General features: G+C 44.3%; 2 protein-coding genes across 4 annotated transcripts in view; both read right to left on the bottom strand.

Annotated features, from left to right (window-relative positions):
- Positions 1-14,896, bottom strand: part of IL20RB (interleukin 20 receptor subunit beta) — a 991,209-nt gene that overhangs the window by 710,765 nt on the left and 265,548 nt on the right. The gene's annotated exons all lie outside the window — the stretch shown is intronic.
- The window catches only part of PCCB (propionyl-CoA carboxylase subunit beta), a 97,502-nt gene that overhangs the window by 49,110 nt on the left and 33,496 nt on the right, over positions 1-14,896 (bottom strand). Inside the window, exons 7-9 of one of the 3 annotated variants that reach the window (XR_014822312.1) lie at positions 9,597-9,705; positions 4,001-4,366; positions 2,327-2,998 (exon numbers count right to left, since the gene is read on the bottom strand). The exons of 1 other annotated variant lie outside the window; for it this stretch is intronic. Coding sequence is in view for 1 of the 2 variants with exons in the window: in NM_213901.1 (NP_999066.1) it covers positions 2,327-2,408; positions 4,246-4,366; positions 9,597-9,705 (312 nt within the window). In the remaining variant the exon portion in view is untranslated. 3 annotated transcript variants of the gene reach the window in all.

The following is a 14,896-nucleotide window of genomic DNA, read 5'->3' as shown; positions in this document are numbered from 1 at the left end:
CAGAGTCATTACAAGGAATAAGGTAAATGTGTATGCCATTGAAGTAAGAATTTTAAAGAGACAACCCCCCCCACCAGCTGAGGAGGCAGCTACATGCCTGTCAGCAGCTTTGCTCACCCCATACCACCCTTCTTGTAATCTTGCAGCAACTACATGCCTTAGGTCCTTGCTAGCAACTCTGCTAGCAGTGCTCCAAGCATTGCTTATCAGTTTTGTTTTTGTAATCTTGTTTACTCAGCTTCTTAGGCAGGAACACTGTCTGCCCCAGGAAGGGGCAGGGCCCAGCTGCTTGCTGGGAAAAGCAAGACCTAGAAGTCTGTATTGTATAAAATCTACCCAGAACAAAGACCTAGTGCTCAGCCTCTGGAGGCGACTCCTCTGAGCCTGCAGGGTGCTGAAAAAACCATGCTATTCCGCATCTCCGAGTGCCATTTGTCTCTTTCTGATGCCACGGTTTCTGCAACACCGTGACGGGGGAGTGGGGGGGTGGAAAAAGAGCAAGGTGTCCAAAAGTGTGCATAATACAATGTTTAGTTCAAAGTGAATATACTGATAAGTAAGTTTTTTTCCTGTAAAGATATGCAAGAAAAATATTAGTGGTTACCTCTGGGAAAGACAATGGATAAGAAAGAGAAAGAAAAGATTTGCATTTCATTTTACGTTTCTATACATAAGCTTTTTCCTTTGTAAATATCATTATTTGTTTTTATTTAAAAACCATTAAGATGGTGTAGCAGAAATTTCTAAGTGGCCACCAAGTCAAAGAAAGCAAGATGCCAGAGAGGGAGGGTTAGGGTAAGGAGGCCCAGGTGAAGGTACCTCATTCTCTGCACCCAGGGACACGGGACGGACAGTGGGGAGGGAGAAATGGTCACCTGCAGGGAACAAGAAACGTGATGCTCTAGACTTTGTCCATGAGGGAAATGCCAGTGTCGTCTGATCAGAGTGAGGAGTTGAGAAGGAAGTTAGGATTTGGATGAGGAAAAGTGAAGAAAATAAAAAAATGGTGAGGGAAGGTTCACATCACATATTCAAGCCAGGGGCCAGAGAGGCACATAAGGTCGCACTTCAGGCTGAAGTAGGGCTCCGGGGCTTTCCTCTCACAGGCTTAGGCAACACGGCTAGCTGGCTGGCTGGCTGGGGTGGGGTGGATAGATGGATGGATGGATGGGATGGGGTGGATAGGTTGGCTGGATGGATGTGTGGATGGATGGATGGATGGATGGGATGGCTGGCTGGCTGGAGGGATGGCTACAGCCTTGAACCAGGGATGGGGCTCCATGGGGGCAAAAGAGAATTGGGGCACTAATGACAGAGACCCCATTCTACCTTCTTCACATTATTGGACATAAAACTACCCATGTATGTTTTTCTCTGAAGCTCTCACTCAAATGTGAGGTCACAGATGCAGGGTTTTGTTCACCACAGTGATACACAGCACCAGCACTAAGAAAAGTGTTGACACCTGACAAAATGGCAGAGTTCAAGCTGGGCCAGGAAGCAGAGGCCAGGAGGGGCTGAGGGCTCCAGAAGAATGGAAAGACTGAGGGCCGGAGTGGCCAGGAGCAGAGGGGTGAGACAGGCACAGGGATGGTTGTGAGGGTGTGGTGAGTACTTAAGGTCAACGAAGGGCATGCTACAGACTACAGAATCCAGCAACGAGGAGCGGCCGAATCTGGCCATGGCCACAGGACAGGGGGAGAAGGAACAGGTCACCAGGAGACCCAGGGCTCTGGGAGAGGCTGTGCCCACAGGGCTATCGGAGCTCAGTGAAGCAAGGACAGCTGAAAGCACAGTGTGCAGAGAAAAGTATGAGGGAAATGACAGCCATCAACAAATGCCCCTGGTTCACCCCAACGCTATCCTCTTAATGACCCAGGAATCTGCCACACCAAAAAAAAAGGTACAAAGGACTCCTGTCCTCCTCAGACCTACACACACTCCTTGACCCTGTCACAGAATACCCTGCATACCCTCCTTTCTCTAGAGACAAAATGCACTCTAAACAGAGGTACATAAAAGTCCTCCTGCCTCAACTCTGGGCTCTGGAGACAAGGCTCCTCCAGGAGCCTCAAAGCACCAAGCCCTGAGCTCTGCTGGCCCAACTGGCTCCTCCCTCAAGTCCATCTGAGGAGGAGGGTGGCCAGAGCCACTAGCTCTTCCCATAATACACAACTCAGTGGCCCCTGGCTCTGTCTCTCCCCCCCCACCCTGCTGTTGCCCAATGTTCAGGCCTACAAATCCAGTCCTGCATCACTGAGCCAGAGCACAATGACACGGACATGGCTGAGCCAGCACAGACAAGACAAACAAGTGAGGCACTTACAGAGTATATTATGTCCACCATGTCATAGGCTCTAGTCGATTCCAAAGGGACAACTGTGTCAAGCTCAGGAACCAGACGGTCACTTTGGATAGAAAAAGCAGCAGATATAATCAACATGGAAGAGCCTGTTGCCTTCTGTGGGTAGGGGATGGGAGAGGAAATGGGGCAGGCACATCATGGGGGCTGGACCGATTCCATCCTGTTGGGTATGCAAAGCAGTCCCCAAAGATGCATTCGTTTCTTACCACCATGTTAAACTGAACCCAAGCTTGATATCAACCCAGATCTTTGTTTCTATTTAGGGGGTGGGGGGATTAACATATTCCTCTGAATGGAATTCCTTCATTTATCCTCTCAGAACACCTTCTACATTCTAGGTACCATGTGGGGCATTAAAGGACACTATCCCATCAAGCCCAGCTTCCCAGAGAGCTCCCCATCAGGGTACTGGACACAGCCCCAACCCATGACAAAGTCCTTACTTTTTTTTTTTTTTTTTTTTTGGTCTTGTTTGTCTTTTCAGGGCTGCACCTGTGGCATATGGAAGTTCCCAGGCTAGGGCTATAATCGGAGCTATAGCTGCTGGACTACGCCAGAGCCACAGCAATGCGGGATCTGAGCCATGTCTGCAACCTACACCACAGCTCACGGCAATGCCAGATCCTTAACCCACTGAGCGAGGCCAGGGGTCGAACATGCAAGCTCATGGTTCCAAGTTGGATTTGTTTCTGCTGCGCAATGATAGGAACTCCACAGTCCTTACTTTTCATTTGCTGTTTATGCACACAGCCTCCCTGGTACTGAACAGAAAGGAGGCACAGCTGCACCAAAGCAGGCTATTCAACATGTCTGGGGCCTTGGGCCATAGCACCTTCAAATGCTGTCCTAAACCTTCCAAGAACCCCAAATAGTACAGATGCCCAGAAAAGGAGGCTGTGCCCATAGCTTCTGGGCCTGGTGACCACCCTCCCTTTCATGACTACACATAGTGGGCCACGGCTGTGTCCCCTGAGTTGTGAGGCAGAGGCACACAGGGAGGGGTCCTGGGGATGACTCTACAGGACATCCCTGGCCCAGACACAGCCCCATAGGTAGGAGCCCAGGTCCATCCCATGGAGCAGTGTCTGAAAATGGCTTCTTCCCAAGGGATACAATTCCAAATCCTTCTGCAGAAGTAGTTCAGGCCAAGTCAGTGCTTCAAAATCAGAGAGGAAACAAAGTGGAGAAGAAAGCAGCCAGAGGTCCAGAGCAATGGCTTCCACAGCTGGGCTCTGGCTTACTCTGTGGTGCCCCCATCAGGCAGTGGCCCAAACAGCAAGAAGGAAAGAAGGTCATCAGGTGGGCAACATACCCTTCCCCAGGACTGCCCAGCTCTGGCACAAGCAGGTATGCATAAGCACACTTCCTAAAGGGCATGCTGGATGCAACATTTCACACTGACTTATGTTAAGACAAAAAAAAAAAAAAAAAAAAAAAAAATCAAGTGTTCCCATTATGGCTCAGTGGGTTAAGAACCCAACACAGTATCTGTGAAAATGAAGGTTTGATCCCTGACCTCACTCAGTGGGTTAAGGATCCAGCATTACCGTGAGTTGTGGTGTAGATCACAGATGTTGCTCAGATCCAGCATTGCCGTGGCTGTGGCATAGGTCGCAGCTGCAGCTCCAATTCAACCCCTAGCCTGGGAACTTTCACATGCCATAGGTGCAGCCGAAAAAAGAAAAAAAATAGTAAAATCGAATCAGATCTTTTTTGTTTCTATACCCAGACATGCCACCACCATGCCTACACCTGAATCCACTCCACAAGCTATTCCAAGCTGCCTACCAGGGCACACCCTAGAGGTCCTGCCAGAGCCTGGGGGCCAGAAAAGAACAAGCCAACTTGCAAAAATGAGAGGAACTGGGCCTGCAACTCACCTGGGATCATGGCACTCACGGATGGGAGCCGGGTCCTGATTGCTGAGAGGCAGGTAGTTGAAGAACTCCCGGAGATTACATAGGGCATCGACATCATTGTCAAAAGCTCTGTGGGCCACGCCTGAGAAACAGGAAGACGTAAGGGGCCAGGGTGACTGTCAGCCAGAGACACAGCTTCACGCCCCTGGGCACCTTCTAGGGCACATCTGCAGCAGACTGTGTTGCTGACCCCATGGTCCCCATCCCCCACTGAGGATGGGATGCCACACACTGCACACCTTCAGGCTGATCTCAGCTACTGCAGCCTGTTCCCTCTTCTCTGTACCAAGAGCCCTAGAGTCACTATTTTCATTATTCAGGTCTTTGCTCTAATGTCACCTACTCGGAAGGCTCTCTCCGACCCCTCTCCAGAACACAACCTTCCCCACACCCCTCACTCTTCATGCCTGGACCGTGTGGGAGTTCTCGTCACACTTTTCTCTGTGGCACCTATTGCCCTGTTTATTGCCTGACATCTCCCCAAGAACATCAGCTCCAGCACAGTACAGAGCAGGCCCGTCTTACCACTGCAGCCTGGTTATACATCCATCATCTCTCAACAAAGCTGAATGATAAAAAATAACAGCTGGCACAGCACGGTACTTTGCAATGGTAGAAGGAAGGAGGGAAAAGGGAAACCATATGACCCCAGTAAGGAATCAAGCCATCATTCCTCAAGAACACTCTGAAATCACGGAACGGCTATATAGGGCCACAGACATGACAGATAAAGTGGGGCCAGGAGTTCTCTCTCAGGTTCAACCCAGCAGACTCCTAGCTTCTTCCACCATTGCCCCCAGAGTCTCTTCCCCACACAGCAGCCCAAGTGAGCTTTCTGGAGTTCCCGTTGTGGCTCAGTGGGTTAAGAACCCAACATAGTCTCCATGAGGATGTAGGTTAAGTCCCTGGCCTTGCTCAGTGGGTTAAGGACCCAGCATTGCTTCAAACAGTGGCAGAGGTCACAGATGCAGCTCAGATCCAGCGCTGCTGCTGCTGCTGCTGAGGCAGTGGCGTAGGGCAGCAGCTACAGCTCCAATTCTACCCGTAGCCTGGGAACTTCCAATATGATGCAGGTGGGACAGGACAGGACAGGACCCCAAATTGAGCTAAGTAAGACCATGTCACGCCCCTATTCCAACCACCCTCCTTGCTGTGCACAAAGCGTGCCAGTCCCTCTCCTTCCTCAGGAGCCTCTGCCTGTGATGCTTCTCCACAGGCATCTATGCAGTTCACTCCCTCCCATCTGCTCACCTACTAGCCAGTGAGGCCTGCCCTTGCCACTGTATTTAAAACTGAAATAGGAGTTCCCATCGTGGCTCAACAGTTAATGAACCCGACTAGTATCCATGAGGATGCAGGGGCAATCCCTGGCCTTGCTCAAAAGGTTAAGGAGCCAGCGTTGCCGTGAGCTATGGTGTAGGTCGCAGACACGGCTCAGGTCTGGCATTGCTGTGGCCTAGGCCAGTGGCTGCAGCTCCAATTCCACCCCTAGCCCAGGAACCTCCATATCTCCATATGCTGTCGTTGTGGCCCTAAAAAGACAAAAAAAAAAACAGCCTGAAATAATCCCCGCCCCCAACCCCAAGCTATTTTGTCCAGAGCACGTATTAGCTTAACATTCTCTAGAATGTCCTTAGTTATATGGTTTATTGTCTATCTCCTCTGCTAGGATATACACCTTATACAGGCAGAGATCTTCTCTCACAAATGTTTTCCTAGCACATAGAACAATACTTGACACACAGGTATTCAATGAATAAATGACTAAATAAAAAGCATGTCCAACATGACAGAATTCTTTCATTCAGGAAACATTTACAAATTGGTATAGCCATTATGCAGGAAAGCATGTCGCTTCCTCAAAAAGTCAGAGTACCACCTGACCCAGAAATTCCACCCCTAGATATACACCTAAGGAAAACAAAAACATACACCTAGACAAAAACTTGTACGTGAGTGTTTATAGCAGCATATTTGTGACAGTCAAAAAGTGAAAACAATCCAAATGTTTGTTAAATTAGCACTAGACAGGTGTTCCATGGTAGCTCAGTGGGTTAAGGATCTGGCATTGTCCCTGCTGTGGCTCTGGTCACTGCTGTAACGTGGGTTTGATCCCTGGCCCAAGAACGTCTGCATGCTGCAAATGCGGACAAAAAAAGAGAAGAAAAAAATTATCACTAGATAAACAAAACGAGGCATATACATACCTTGAAACATTATGCAGCAATAAAAAGGAATGATTTACTGATTCTTGCTGCAACATGCTATAAGAAAATATGCTACAACCTTAAAAATATATGCTAAGTGGAGTTCCTGTCGTGGCTCAGCAATAACAAACCTGACTAGAGTCCATGAGGACACGAGGTCAATCCTGGCCTCTCTCAGTGGGTTAAGGATTTGGCATTGCCGTGAGCTGTGAAATAAGGTCACAGACAGGGATCAGATCCCTCACTGCTGTGGCTGTGGCACAGAACTGCAGCTGTAGCTCCAATTCTACCCTTAGCTTGAGAACTTCCATATGCTGCAGGTGCAGCCCTAAAAAGACAAAAAAAAAAAAAAAAAAAAAAAAAAAACTGAAAAATTGAAAAAGAAAAATAAAATTGACCATGGTGATAATTAACACTGAATATATTAAAACCACTGACTTGAATACTTTAAGTAGGAAGTTCATATACATGTATGTGAATTATATCTCAATAAAGCTGTTATCAAAAGCATATATATATATGTATATAAAGCATCTTTGGGTCTTTTTTTGGGGACACAGAGCTAAGTACATCAGACTTGACCAAAGAGCCTCAGACTCAGAAAGAACACCAAATGCTACCTTTAAAATTATGCTGCAGAAGAAAATGTAACTTCACAGTTATTCATTACCTTAAGCTGTCAGGGGAAAAAACAAGCCACAAAAGAATATTACACACCTACATTTGAGTGTGTGTGTATATATATATATGTGTATATATATATATATACACACACACATATATATATATATATACGTGTATATATATATATATATACACGTATATATATATATTCCCACCTATCTGCATGAAAAGACTACAGGTTATAACCAAAAATTGAATGGTGGAGTCCCCTGGTGGTTCATCAGGTTAAGGGTCCGGCATTGTCACTGCTGTGGCTTAGGGTGCAGCTGTGGCACAGGTTCAATCCCTGGCCAAAAAGAAACAAACAAAAGAGTGGTAATTATCTGCGAGTGATGAAATTCCTAATGATTTTGGGGGGGGGGGCATGGTATGCAGCAGCTTGATGTGAGATCTCAATTCCCTGATCAGGGACTGAACTCAGGTCACAGCAATGAAGGCGCTAAGTCCTAACCACTAGACCACCAGGGAACTCCCTCCTGGTGATTTTTACTCCTGGATTTTCTAAACTGTCTACCACAAACATGTAATACTGGTGAAGTCAGGGGAAAAAAGCATACTTCATCAAATCTGATTCCATCAAGACTCAACATTATTTTACATCCCAATAAGAAAAATAAACAACTGCTGCCAATTAAGCCCTGAGATGTGAGCGTGATGACAGGCTGTGGGCATTTACTGTGAGAAGCATGCTGGGCTGGACAGAGAGCCACTGGGTGAGGGAAAAGAGTGCACCTAGGTTTGTAACAAAGCAGGACCCTTTGGGGCCTTCCCAGGGTAGGCCCTTCCCCCATATCATCTGCTTTAGCTCCTCTCTTAAGTATAACTTGTATCCTGTTGGAGGTTTACAGGAACTTTGTGCCCTCTGTGTACAGCTGCAAGAACAAAGGATTTCTGCACAAATAAGTTTGCAACAACCAACCACGCCCCTCTCTCACTTTGCCTTTCGAAACACTTTGCAATTTTGTTTCAGGGCCTTCAGGATACTTGAGGGGCACAAGCCACCCATTTGCTTGCATGGCCATGCAATAAACCTTTCTATGCTCCAAACACCAATGGTTTGATTTGTTTGGCTTCCTTGCACACAGAGTTGCACTAACAGGCTGACCCCAACCTGAGATGAAGGAGGAACAACTTGGGGCGGGGCAGTGATCAAGAACTATAACTTTTGTTAAACTATGTTTCATCAAACATTAGACTTCAAGACATTAAGACATACCTCCATTATATGCACCCAAAGAAAGAAATGCTGCTGATTAAATGAGGACCCAATGCCTTAACCACAGTACAATGTAGTACACAGACTATCTCACCAGCCTCTCAGTGCTTTGAAATCTTTCAAGGAGGCTCCTCCTCCTGTCTTCAGTAAAATTGCTTGCCGTGTGGTAGGCAATCTTTTCACAACTTGGGGTCTTCTTCCAAGAAAATATGGAATTCCAATCATTATTCCAATGACAACTGTCTTCACTAATGTCAGATTCATGCTCTGCTCTCAATTCCAGGCCTCTCTATACAAACAGTACCTTTCTGTTTTGATGCCAAAGCAAAGAATAATCTTTACACATTTTGAACGCAGCATTATGAAACAAAAAGGTGAGAAGCAATGACCCAGATTGTCAACATGTGGGCCTGACCATCATTACAACTGTACTTGGCCAATGGTGACTGGTAAAATGCCACCTATTCTAAGACCTACCCCAACTTTGGAGTAAAAAAAAAAAGTAATAAAATGCAACATATTTTGGAGTTTCCATTGTGGCACAATGGGATCCTTAGCATCTCTGGACCACTGGGATGCAGGTTCAGTTCCCCACCCAGCACAGTGGATTAAAGACCCAGAGATGTCACAGTTGCAGCAGAGGTTCCAACTGTGGCTCAGATCTGATCCCTGGTCTGGGAACTTCATATGTCATGGAGCAGACCAAAAAAAAAGCAATTTTTTTAAGTTCAACTATACTATATAAATCGTAATTGTTATAACCATCATTCTTGCTAGCTCAAAAATTTCAGACTGGAGTTCCTGCTGTGGTGCAACAGGGTCAGCAGTGTCTCTGGAGCACTGGGATGCAGGGTGGATCCCTGGCCTGGCACAGTGGGTTAAGGATCTGGGTTGCTGCAGGTGCAGCATAGGTCACAAATGCAGCTCAGATCTGATCCTTGGCCCAGGAATTCCACATGCTTCAGGGCAACCAAAACAGAAAAAAAGAAAAATTCAAAGACTACCAAAGCATTAGTAGCAGCCTGCTATTTAACAAGTTTGAGATATAAATCCACCCTTATTACTGTAGCTGTAGTCAATACAGCATATTTATAGTCTTCTCAAATTCTGGCAGTGAAGTGGTGTTTGTAACAGACGGTCACGTTATCTCTGGCAACAACTCATCTCAGTGTCTGACAGCGGAGGGGCGCCTCAAGACCTCTAACCTGACATGGTGGTGTGGGTCCTGGCACCCCCGAGCTCCTCCTGGGTCACGTCCTCGTTAGTGACAGACTTCACAACATCAGGACCAGTGATGAATAAGTAGGAGGTGTCCTGAAACCAGAGAATCCCAGAAGGTTCAGTCTCAGAGCTGAGAAGACAGTGACATGGGGGCAGAATCAGGTTAGGATGCAGCTCACAGATGCCTACCTAAATTACAGACCCATATTTTTCCCTGCCTCACCTGGATCAGGTGAACAAAAAATCTCCACTGCCTGGTTCTCTCTCAGTGAGATGACCTGCTAACATTGTTTGGCTAACATGTCCAGGGCATTCCTCTGTAGAGCACCCTAAAAGGTGGCCCCTATTCACAGTTTGCTGTGCACTAAGAATTTTTCTAAGCATTTCATGGGATTGTGTCATGACAGCCGAGGTACTATTATCACCCCACTTATGGATGAAGAAACTAAAGTGCTGTGATGGTGTGCAGATTGCCTAAAATTAACCAGTCACTTTAAGTGAAGCCATCTGGAGACATTGATAACAATGTTTGGTGTTTCAGGAGGATAACAGGATTTTAATTCTCAGTTTATAATTTAAAGATGATTTAAGAGTTCCTGTCATGGCTCAGCAGTTGGCAAACCCAGCTAGCATCCATGAGGAGGCAGGTTCGAACCCTGGACTTGCTCAGTGGGTTGAGGATCCAGTGTTGCCACGAGCTGTGTTGTAGGTCACAGACGTGGCTCGGATCTGGCATTGCTGTGGCTGTGGTGGAGGCTGGCGGCTACAGCTCCAATTGGACCCCTAGCTTGGGAACCTCCATATGCCATGGGTGCAGCCCTAAAAATACAAAAAGACCAAAAAACATATATTTTATATATATATATATATATATATATATATATATATATAAAATTTAAAGATAATAAAGGCATATTGTAAAAAATTTAAACAAGAACGGGAGATAGTTACAGTGGGAAGTCTACATGCCAGCCCTTATTTCCAGGCCTCCGATTTCCCTCCCCAAAGGCAACCACTGTTAGTTTCTCTGACGTCCCTGCATATATGAACATTTACATTTTTCCCTTTATTTTCTCTCCAGCAGTGTCCCCCCACACGCTGTCTGAAACTTCTTAAAGAACATTCCACATCAGTATACTAGGATATGTATCATAGTTTAACTGTCACCTACTGATTATCCTTTAGATGGTTGCCAGCGTTTTCCTATAACAAGCAATGCTGCAATAAATATCTTACTACAATCATCTCTGTCAGCTCACTGTTTATGTTCTTTGCTTATTTTCCTACTAGATGGTCACTCTTAGATAATAAGGAGAGTCCTTAGACTACTATGTGTGTTGTACTATAACCCAGTAGGACCCTATGGGGCCTTCTCAGGGCAGGCCCTTCCCCCATATCCTCTGCTTAGCGCCTCTCTGAAGTATATAATATGTGTCTTGTTGGAGGTTTACAGGAACACTGTGCTCTAACCTCCATGAACAGCTGCAAGAACAAAGGATTTCTGCACCAAGAAGTTCGCAACAACCAACCACCGAGCCCTCCCTCACCTTGCCTTTTAAAATGCTTTACAACTTTGACTCCAGAAGTTCAGAGCCACCTGTCTCCTTGCACCGCCTGCAATAAACCTCTCTCTGCTCCACCCTCTGACATTTCGGCTCGTTTGCCTCACTGTGCATCAGGCACATGAACTTGTGCTAACAGTAGCGGTCTTTATTTTATGGCTCCTTGGTGTGGACTCTTGCTAGAATAGCCTAGCTAGAGAGATCTATCTCCCCCACCCGACACAAACACTCATACAATGTTCATAACAGCACTATTTGTAACAGTCAAAAACTAGAAACAGTCCAGTGTCCACAAGTGAATCTCAAAATAATTATCCAGAGGGAAAGAAACTAGCCCGTTGCCAAAAAAAAAGGGGGGGGTGCATACCTTTTCTATGCATTTTGTATAGTTCTATTTATACAACATTCTAAACAACACAAATTAACCTACTGTGATAACAAGCAGATGAACTTAAGTAAGGACAGGACTGGGATATAGGGAAGAATGGATTACAAAAAATACGCAAAGAAAATTTGGGGGTGACAGCTGTGTTCATGACCTTAATTGTGGTCATGACTTTATGGTTGAATACACTCATCGCACTGCACAAGGAGGTCTCTTTTGGCACTGCAGGTTAAAAATCCAGCATTGTCACTGCAGCGATTTGGATTGCTGCGGTGGCTTGGGTTTGATCCTGGGCCCAGGAACTTCTGCATACCACGGGCTCGCAGAAAAATAAATAAATAACACCTTACTTTCCATAAAGAACTTATTCAGGAACAGACTCAAAGATTTCATAACCAAACTTACAGTTACTAAAGGTGTTGGGATGGATTGGGAGGTTGGGGTTGGCATATACACAGTACTACATACAAAATCAATCAGTGATAAGGACCTACTATATAGTTCAGGGAACTCTATTCAATGCTCTCTGGTAGCCTATATGGGACAGGAATATGAAAAATAATGGATAGTATGTTTACATATGGCTGATTCACTTTGCTGAACTCTGGAAACTAAACATTATAAGTCACCTATACTTCAATAAACTTTACTTTAAAAAAATATTCTAATTACACAACTTAAATGTATGCAGTTCACCATACATCAATTATATCTCAAAGTTGAAAAAAGGGGGGGATCCAAGAATATCCCATTCCACTTAAAGAAGAGTTAAGGAGAGACGCTGTTCCAGTTATCAACTTTTCACATAAAGCCATTGTAATGAATAGTATGGTACTAACACAGAGATACGTAAACAGACCAAGAGAATTCAGTGAAATACTCTTGATATATGGATGCTTGAATCATGATGTAAATAACATTACAGAGCAAGAAAGAATGTTCCTTTCAATAGAAAGATCTAGGAGTTCCCATTGTAGCTCAGTGGGTTAAGGAATCAACATTGCCTCCACTCAGGTTTGATACCTGGCCACACTCATTGGGTCCAGCGTTGCCCCAAGCTGCGGCACAGGTCAAAGATGTGGCTCAGATCCGGTGTTGCCATGGCTGTGGTGTAGGCTTCAGCTGCAGCTCCAATTCAACCCCTGACCTGGGAACTTCCATATGTCATAGATGTAGCCATAAAAAGAAAAAAAGAAAAAGAAAAAAAGGTATCTATACGAAAAAAAAAAAAAAATCCAACTAGCCTCCACTTCATACTAATTGCAAAAATAATTCTAATTTTAGATGGAACATAAAAGGCAAAATAATTAAGCTTTTAGAAAATAACAACTATCAGAGTTCCCATTGTGGCTCAGTGGGTTAAGAACCTGACTAGTACCCAGAAGGATACAGGTTTGATCCCTGGCCTTGGTCAGTGGGTTAAGGATCCAGTCTTCTCTCAAGCTACAGTGTAGGTCACAGATGAACCTTGAATCTGGCATTGCTGTAGCTGTGGCAACGCCAGCAGCTACAGCTCCAATTTGACCCCTAGCCTGGGAATTTTCATATGCCGCAGGCGCAGCTCTAAAAAGGAAAAACAAAAAATGAAAAAAACAAACAAACAAAAAACTATCTTCATGACTTTGGGGTAGGAAAAAGTAAAAAAACTAAAACACACTACCCATAAAGTATACATTTGACATTGATTCTCCTACCAAAAGGGCACAGAAACCAGCTTTATAGAGACTCCGACTGGCTAAGTGAAAGGCATTTTGAATATCAAAATACCTAATAATAGTAATGGATTATAAACCACTGGGTAAAATAGGAAAATCCATTAAGTCAGTGAAATAAACAAGTGCCCAAGAAAAGCAGAGCTCTTCCTTAGTGTAGAATGCTAAATGGTATAAAGCAAGTGGAGGAATTGGAAAATAATCATCTTGTAAAGATTGGTTTGGACAAGAATCAGCAATAGATACTAAGTCAAGGAGAAAAAGTGTAATGTGGAACAGCATACTTGCATGGTCTCAAAGTATTTCCCCAATGAATATCAGTTACAAAGGAAAAACAGAAACTACACAGTGGAGAAATCAGACAACTGAACAGTGATCAAATTAGTATTAATAATGAAGGGCAGATGGCCATCAATGGCCTCCAGGTGTGATCATCTGAGCAGGATACAACATCACTTATGCAAGAGACAGGCTAGGATACCTAATGTGAATCTTATCATGAGGAAATATCGCATGGACCCAAACTGAGGAACAATCTATGAAATAATTCATTCTGTAGTCTTCAAAATGTCATGACAAAGAGTCTGAGGAATTGTCACAAAGTAAATGATATTAATGCAATATGATAACTGAATGCAATATGTGATCCCAAAATGGATCCTGTACTAAAAGAAAAAGCCATGAAGGACATTATCGGGACAACTGACCAAAAGAATCTAGATGGTAAATAAAAGGAGTATATCAGATAGACTGCATGTTAAGCATATGCGAAACAAGTCTTAAGTTTTAAAAGATTAAAATCACACAACCTGTCTTGCTTGCTCATAATGGAATGAAAATAGAAACAGAACGAAAACTGGAAATTTACAAATATGCAGAAATTAAATACCACACTCTTAAACAACCAATGGATAAAAGATGAAATCAAGGGAAATTAGAAAATATCAAGAAATGAAAACACAACATACAAAAACTTATGAGCAACAATAGTGCTAGGAGGGGGAATTTAAAGCTATAAACACACTAAGTAAAGTCTCAATTCAACTTTATACCTTAAGGATCAAAAAAAACCCACAAAAAGACAAAAACTTAAACCCAAAGCTAGAAGAAGGAAAAAAAATTAGAGCTGATAAGCTAATATTCTCTTAAACCACCCGCTGAGGCTTACAAAAACATCTAATTGTGATATTTTTCATTTCTAGTTCTAGTTGGCTCTTTTCCCATATCTGCTTGATAACTTTTACGGGGGATTTTTGTTCCTTATTTATATTTAGAGAACTTGTAGCAGGCTGAATTGTGTTACTTCAAAATTCATATATTAAAATCCTAAATGCTGGTAAAAAAAAAAAAATTAGAGCTGAGTTAAATGAAAATTAGGTGGGAGGGAACTCAATAAAACCAGAAGTTGGTTTTTCAAAAAGATCAACAAAATTGACAAATATTTAACTAGATGTCCTAAAGGGGGGGGGGGGACTCAAAGTACTAAAATCAGAAATGAAAATGGAGGAGTTCCTGTCGTGGCTCAGTGGTAACAAACCCAACTTGGATCCATGAGGATGCAGGTTCAATCCCTGGCCCCCCTCAGTGGGTTAATGATCCAGCACTGTGGTGAGCTGTGGTGTAGG

The sequence above is a fragment of the Sus scrofa genome, chromosome 13 (assembly GCF_054392235.1).
Source record: "Sus scrofa isolate SSC_HxYL_T2T_F1_AM1 chromosome 13, Sscrofa_HxYL_maternal_Yorkshire_Landrace_v2.0, whole genome shotgun sequence".
NCBI lineage: Eukaryota > Metazoa > Chordata > Mammalia > Artiodactyla > Suidae > Sus > Sus scrofa.
Note: the sequence above shows the minus strand (reverse complement) of the source record. Positions and strands in the feature narration are given on the sequence as shown.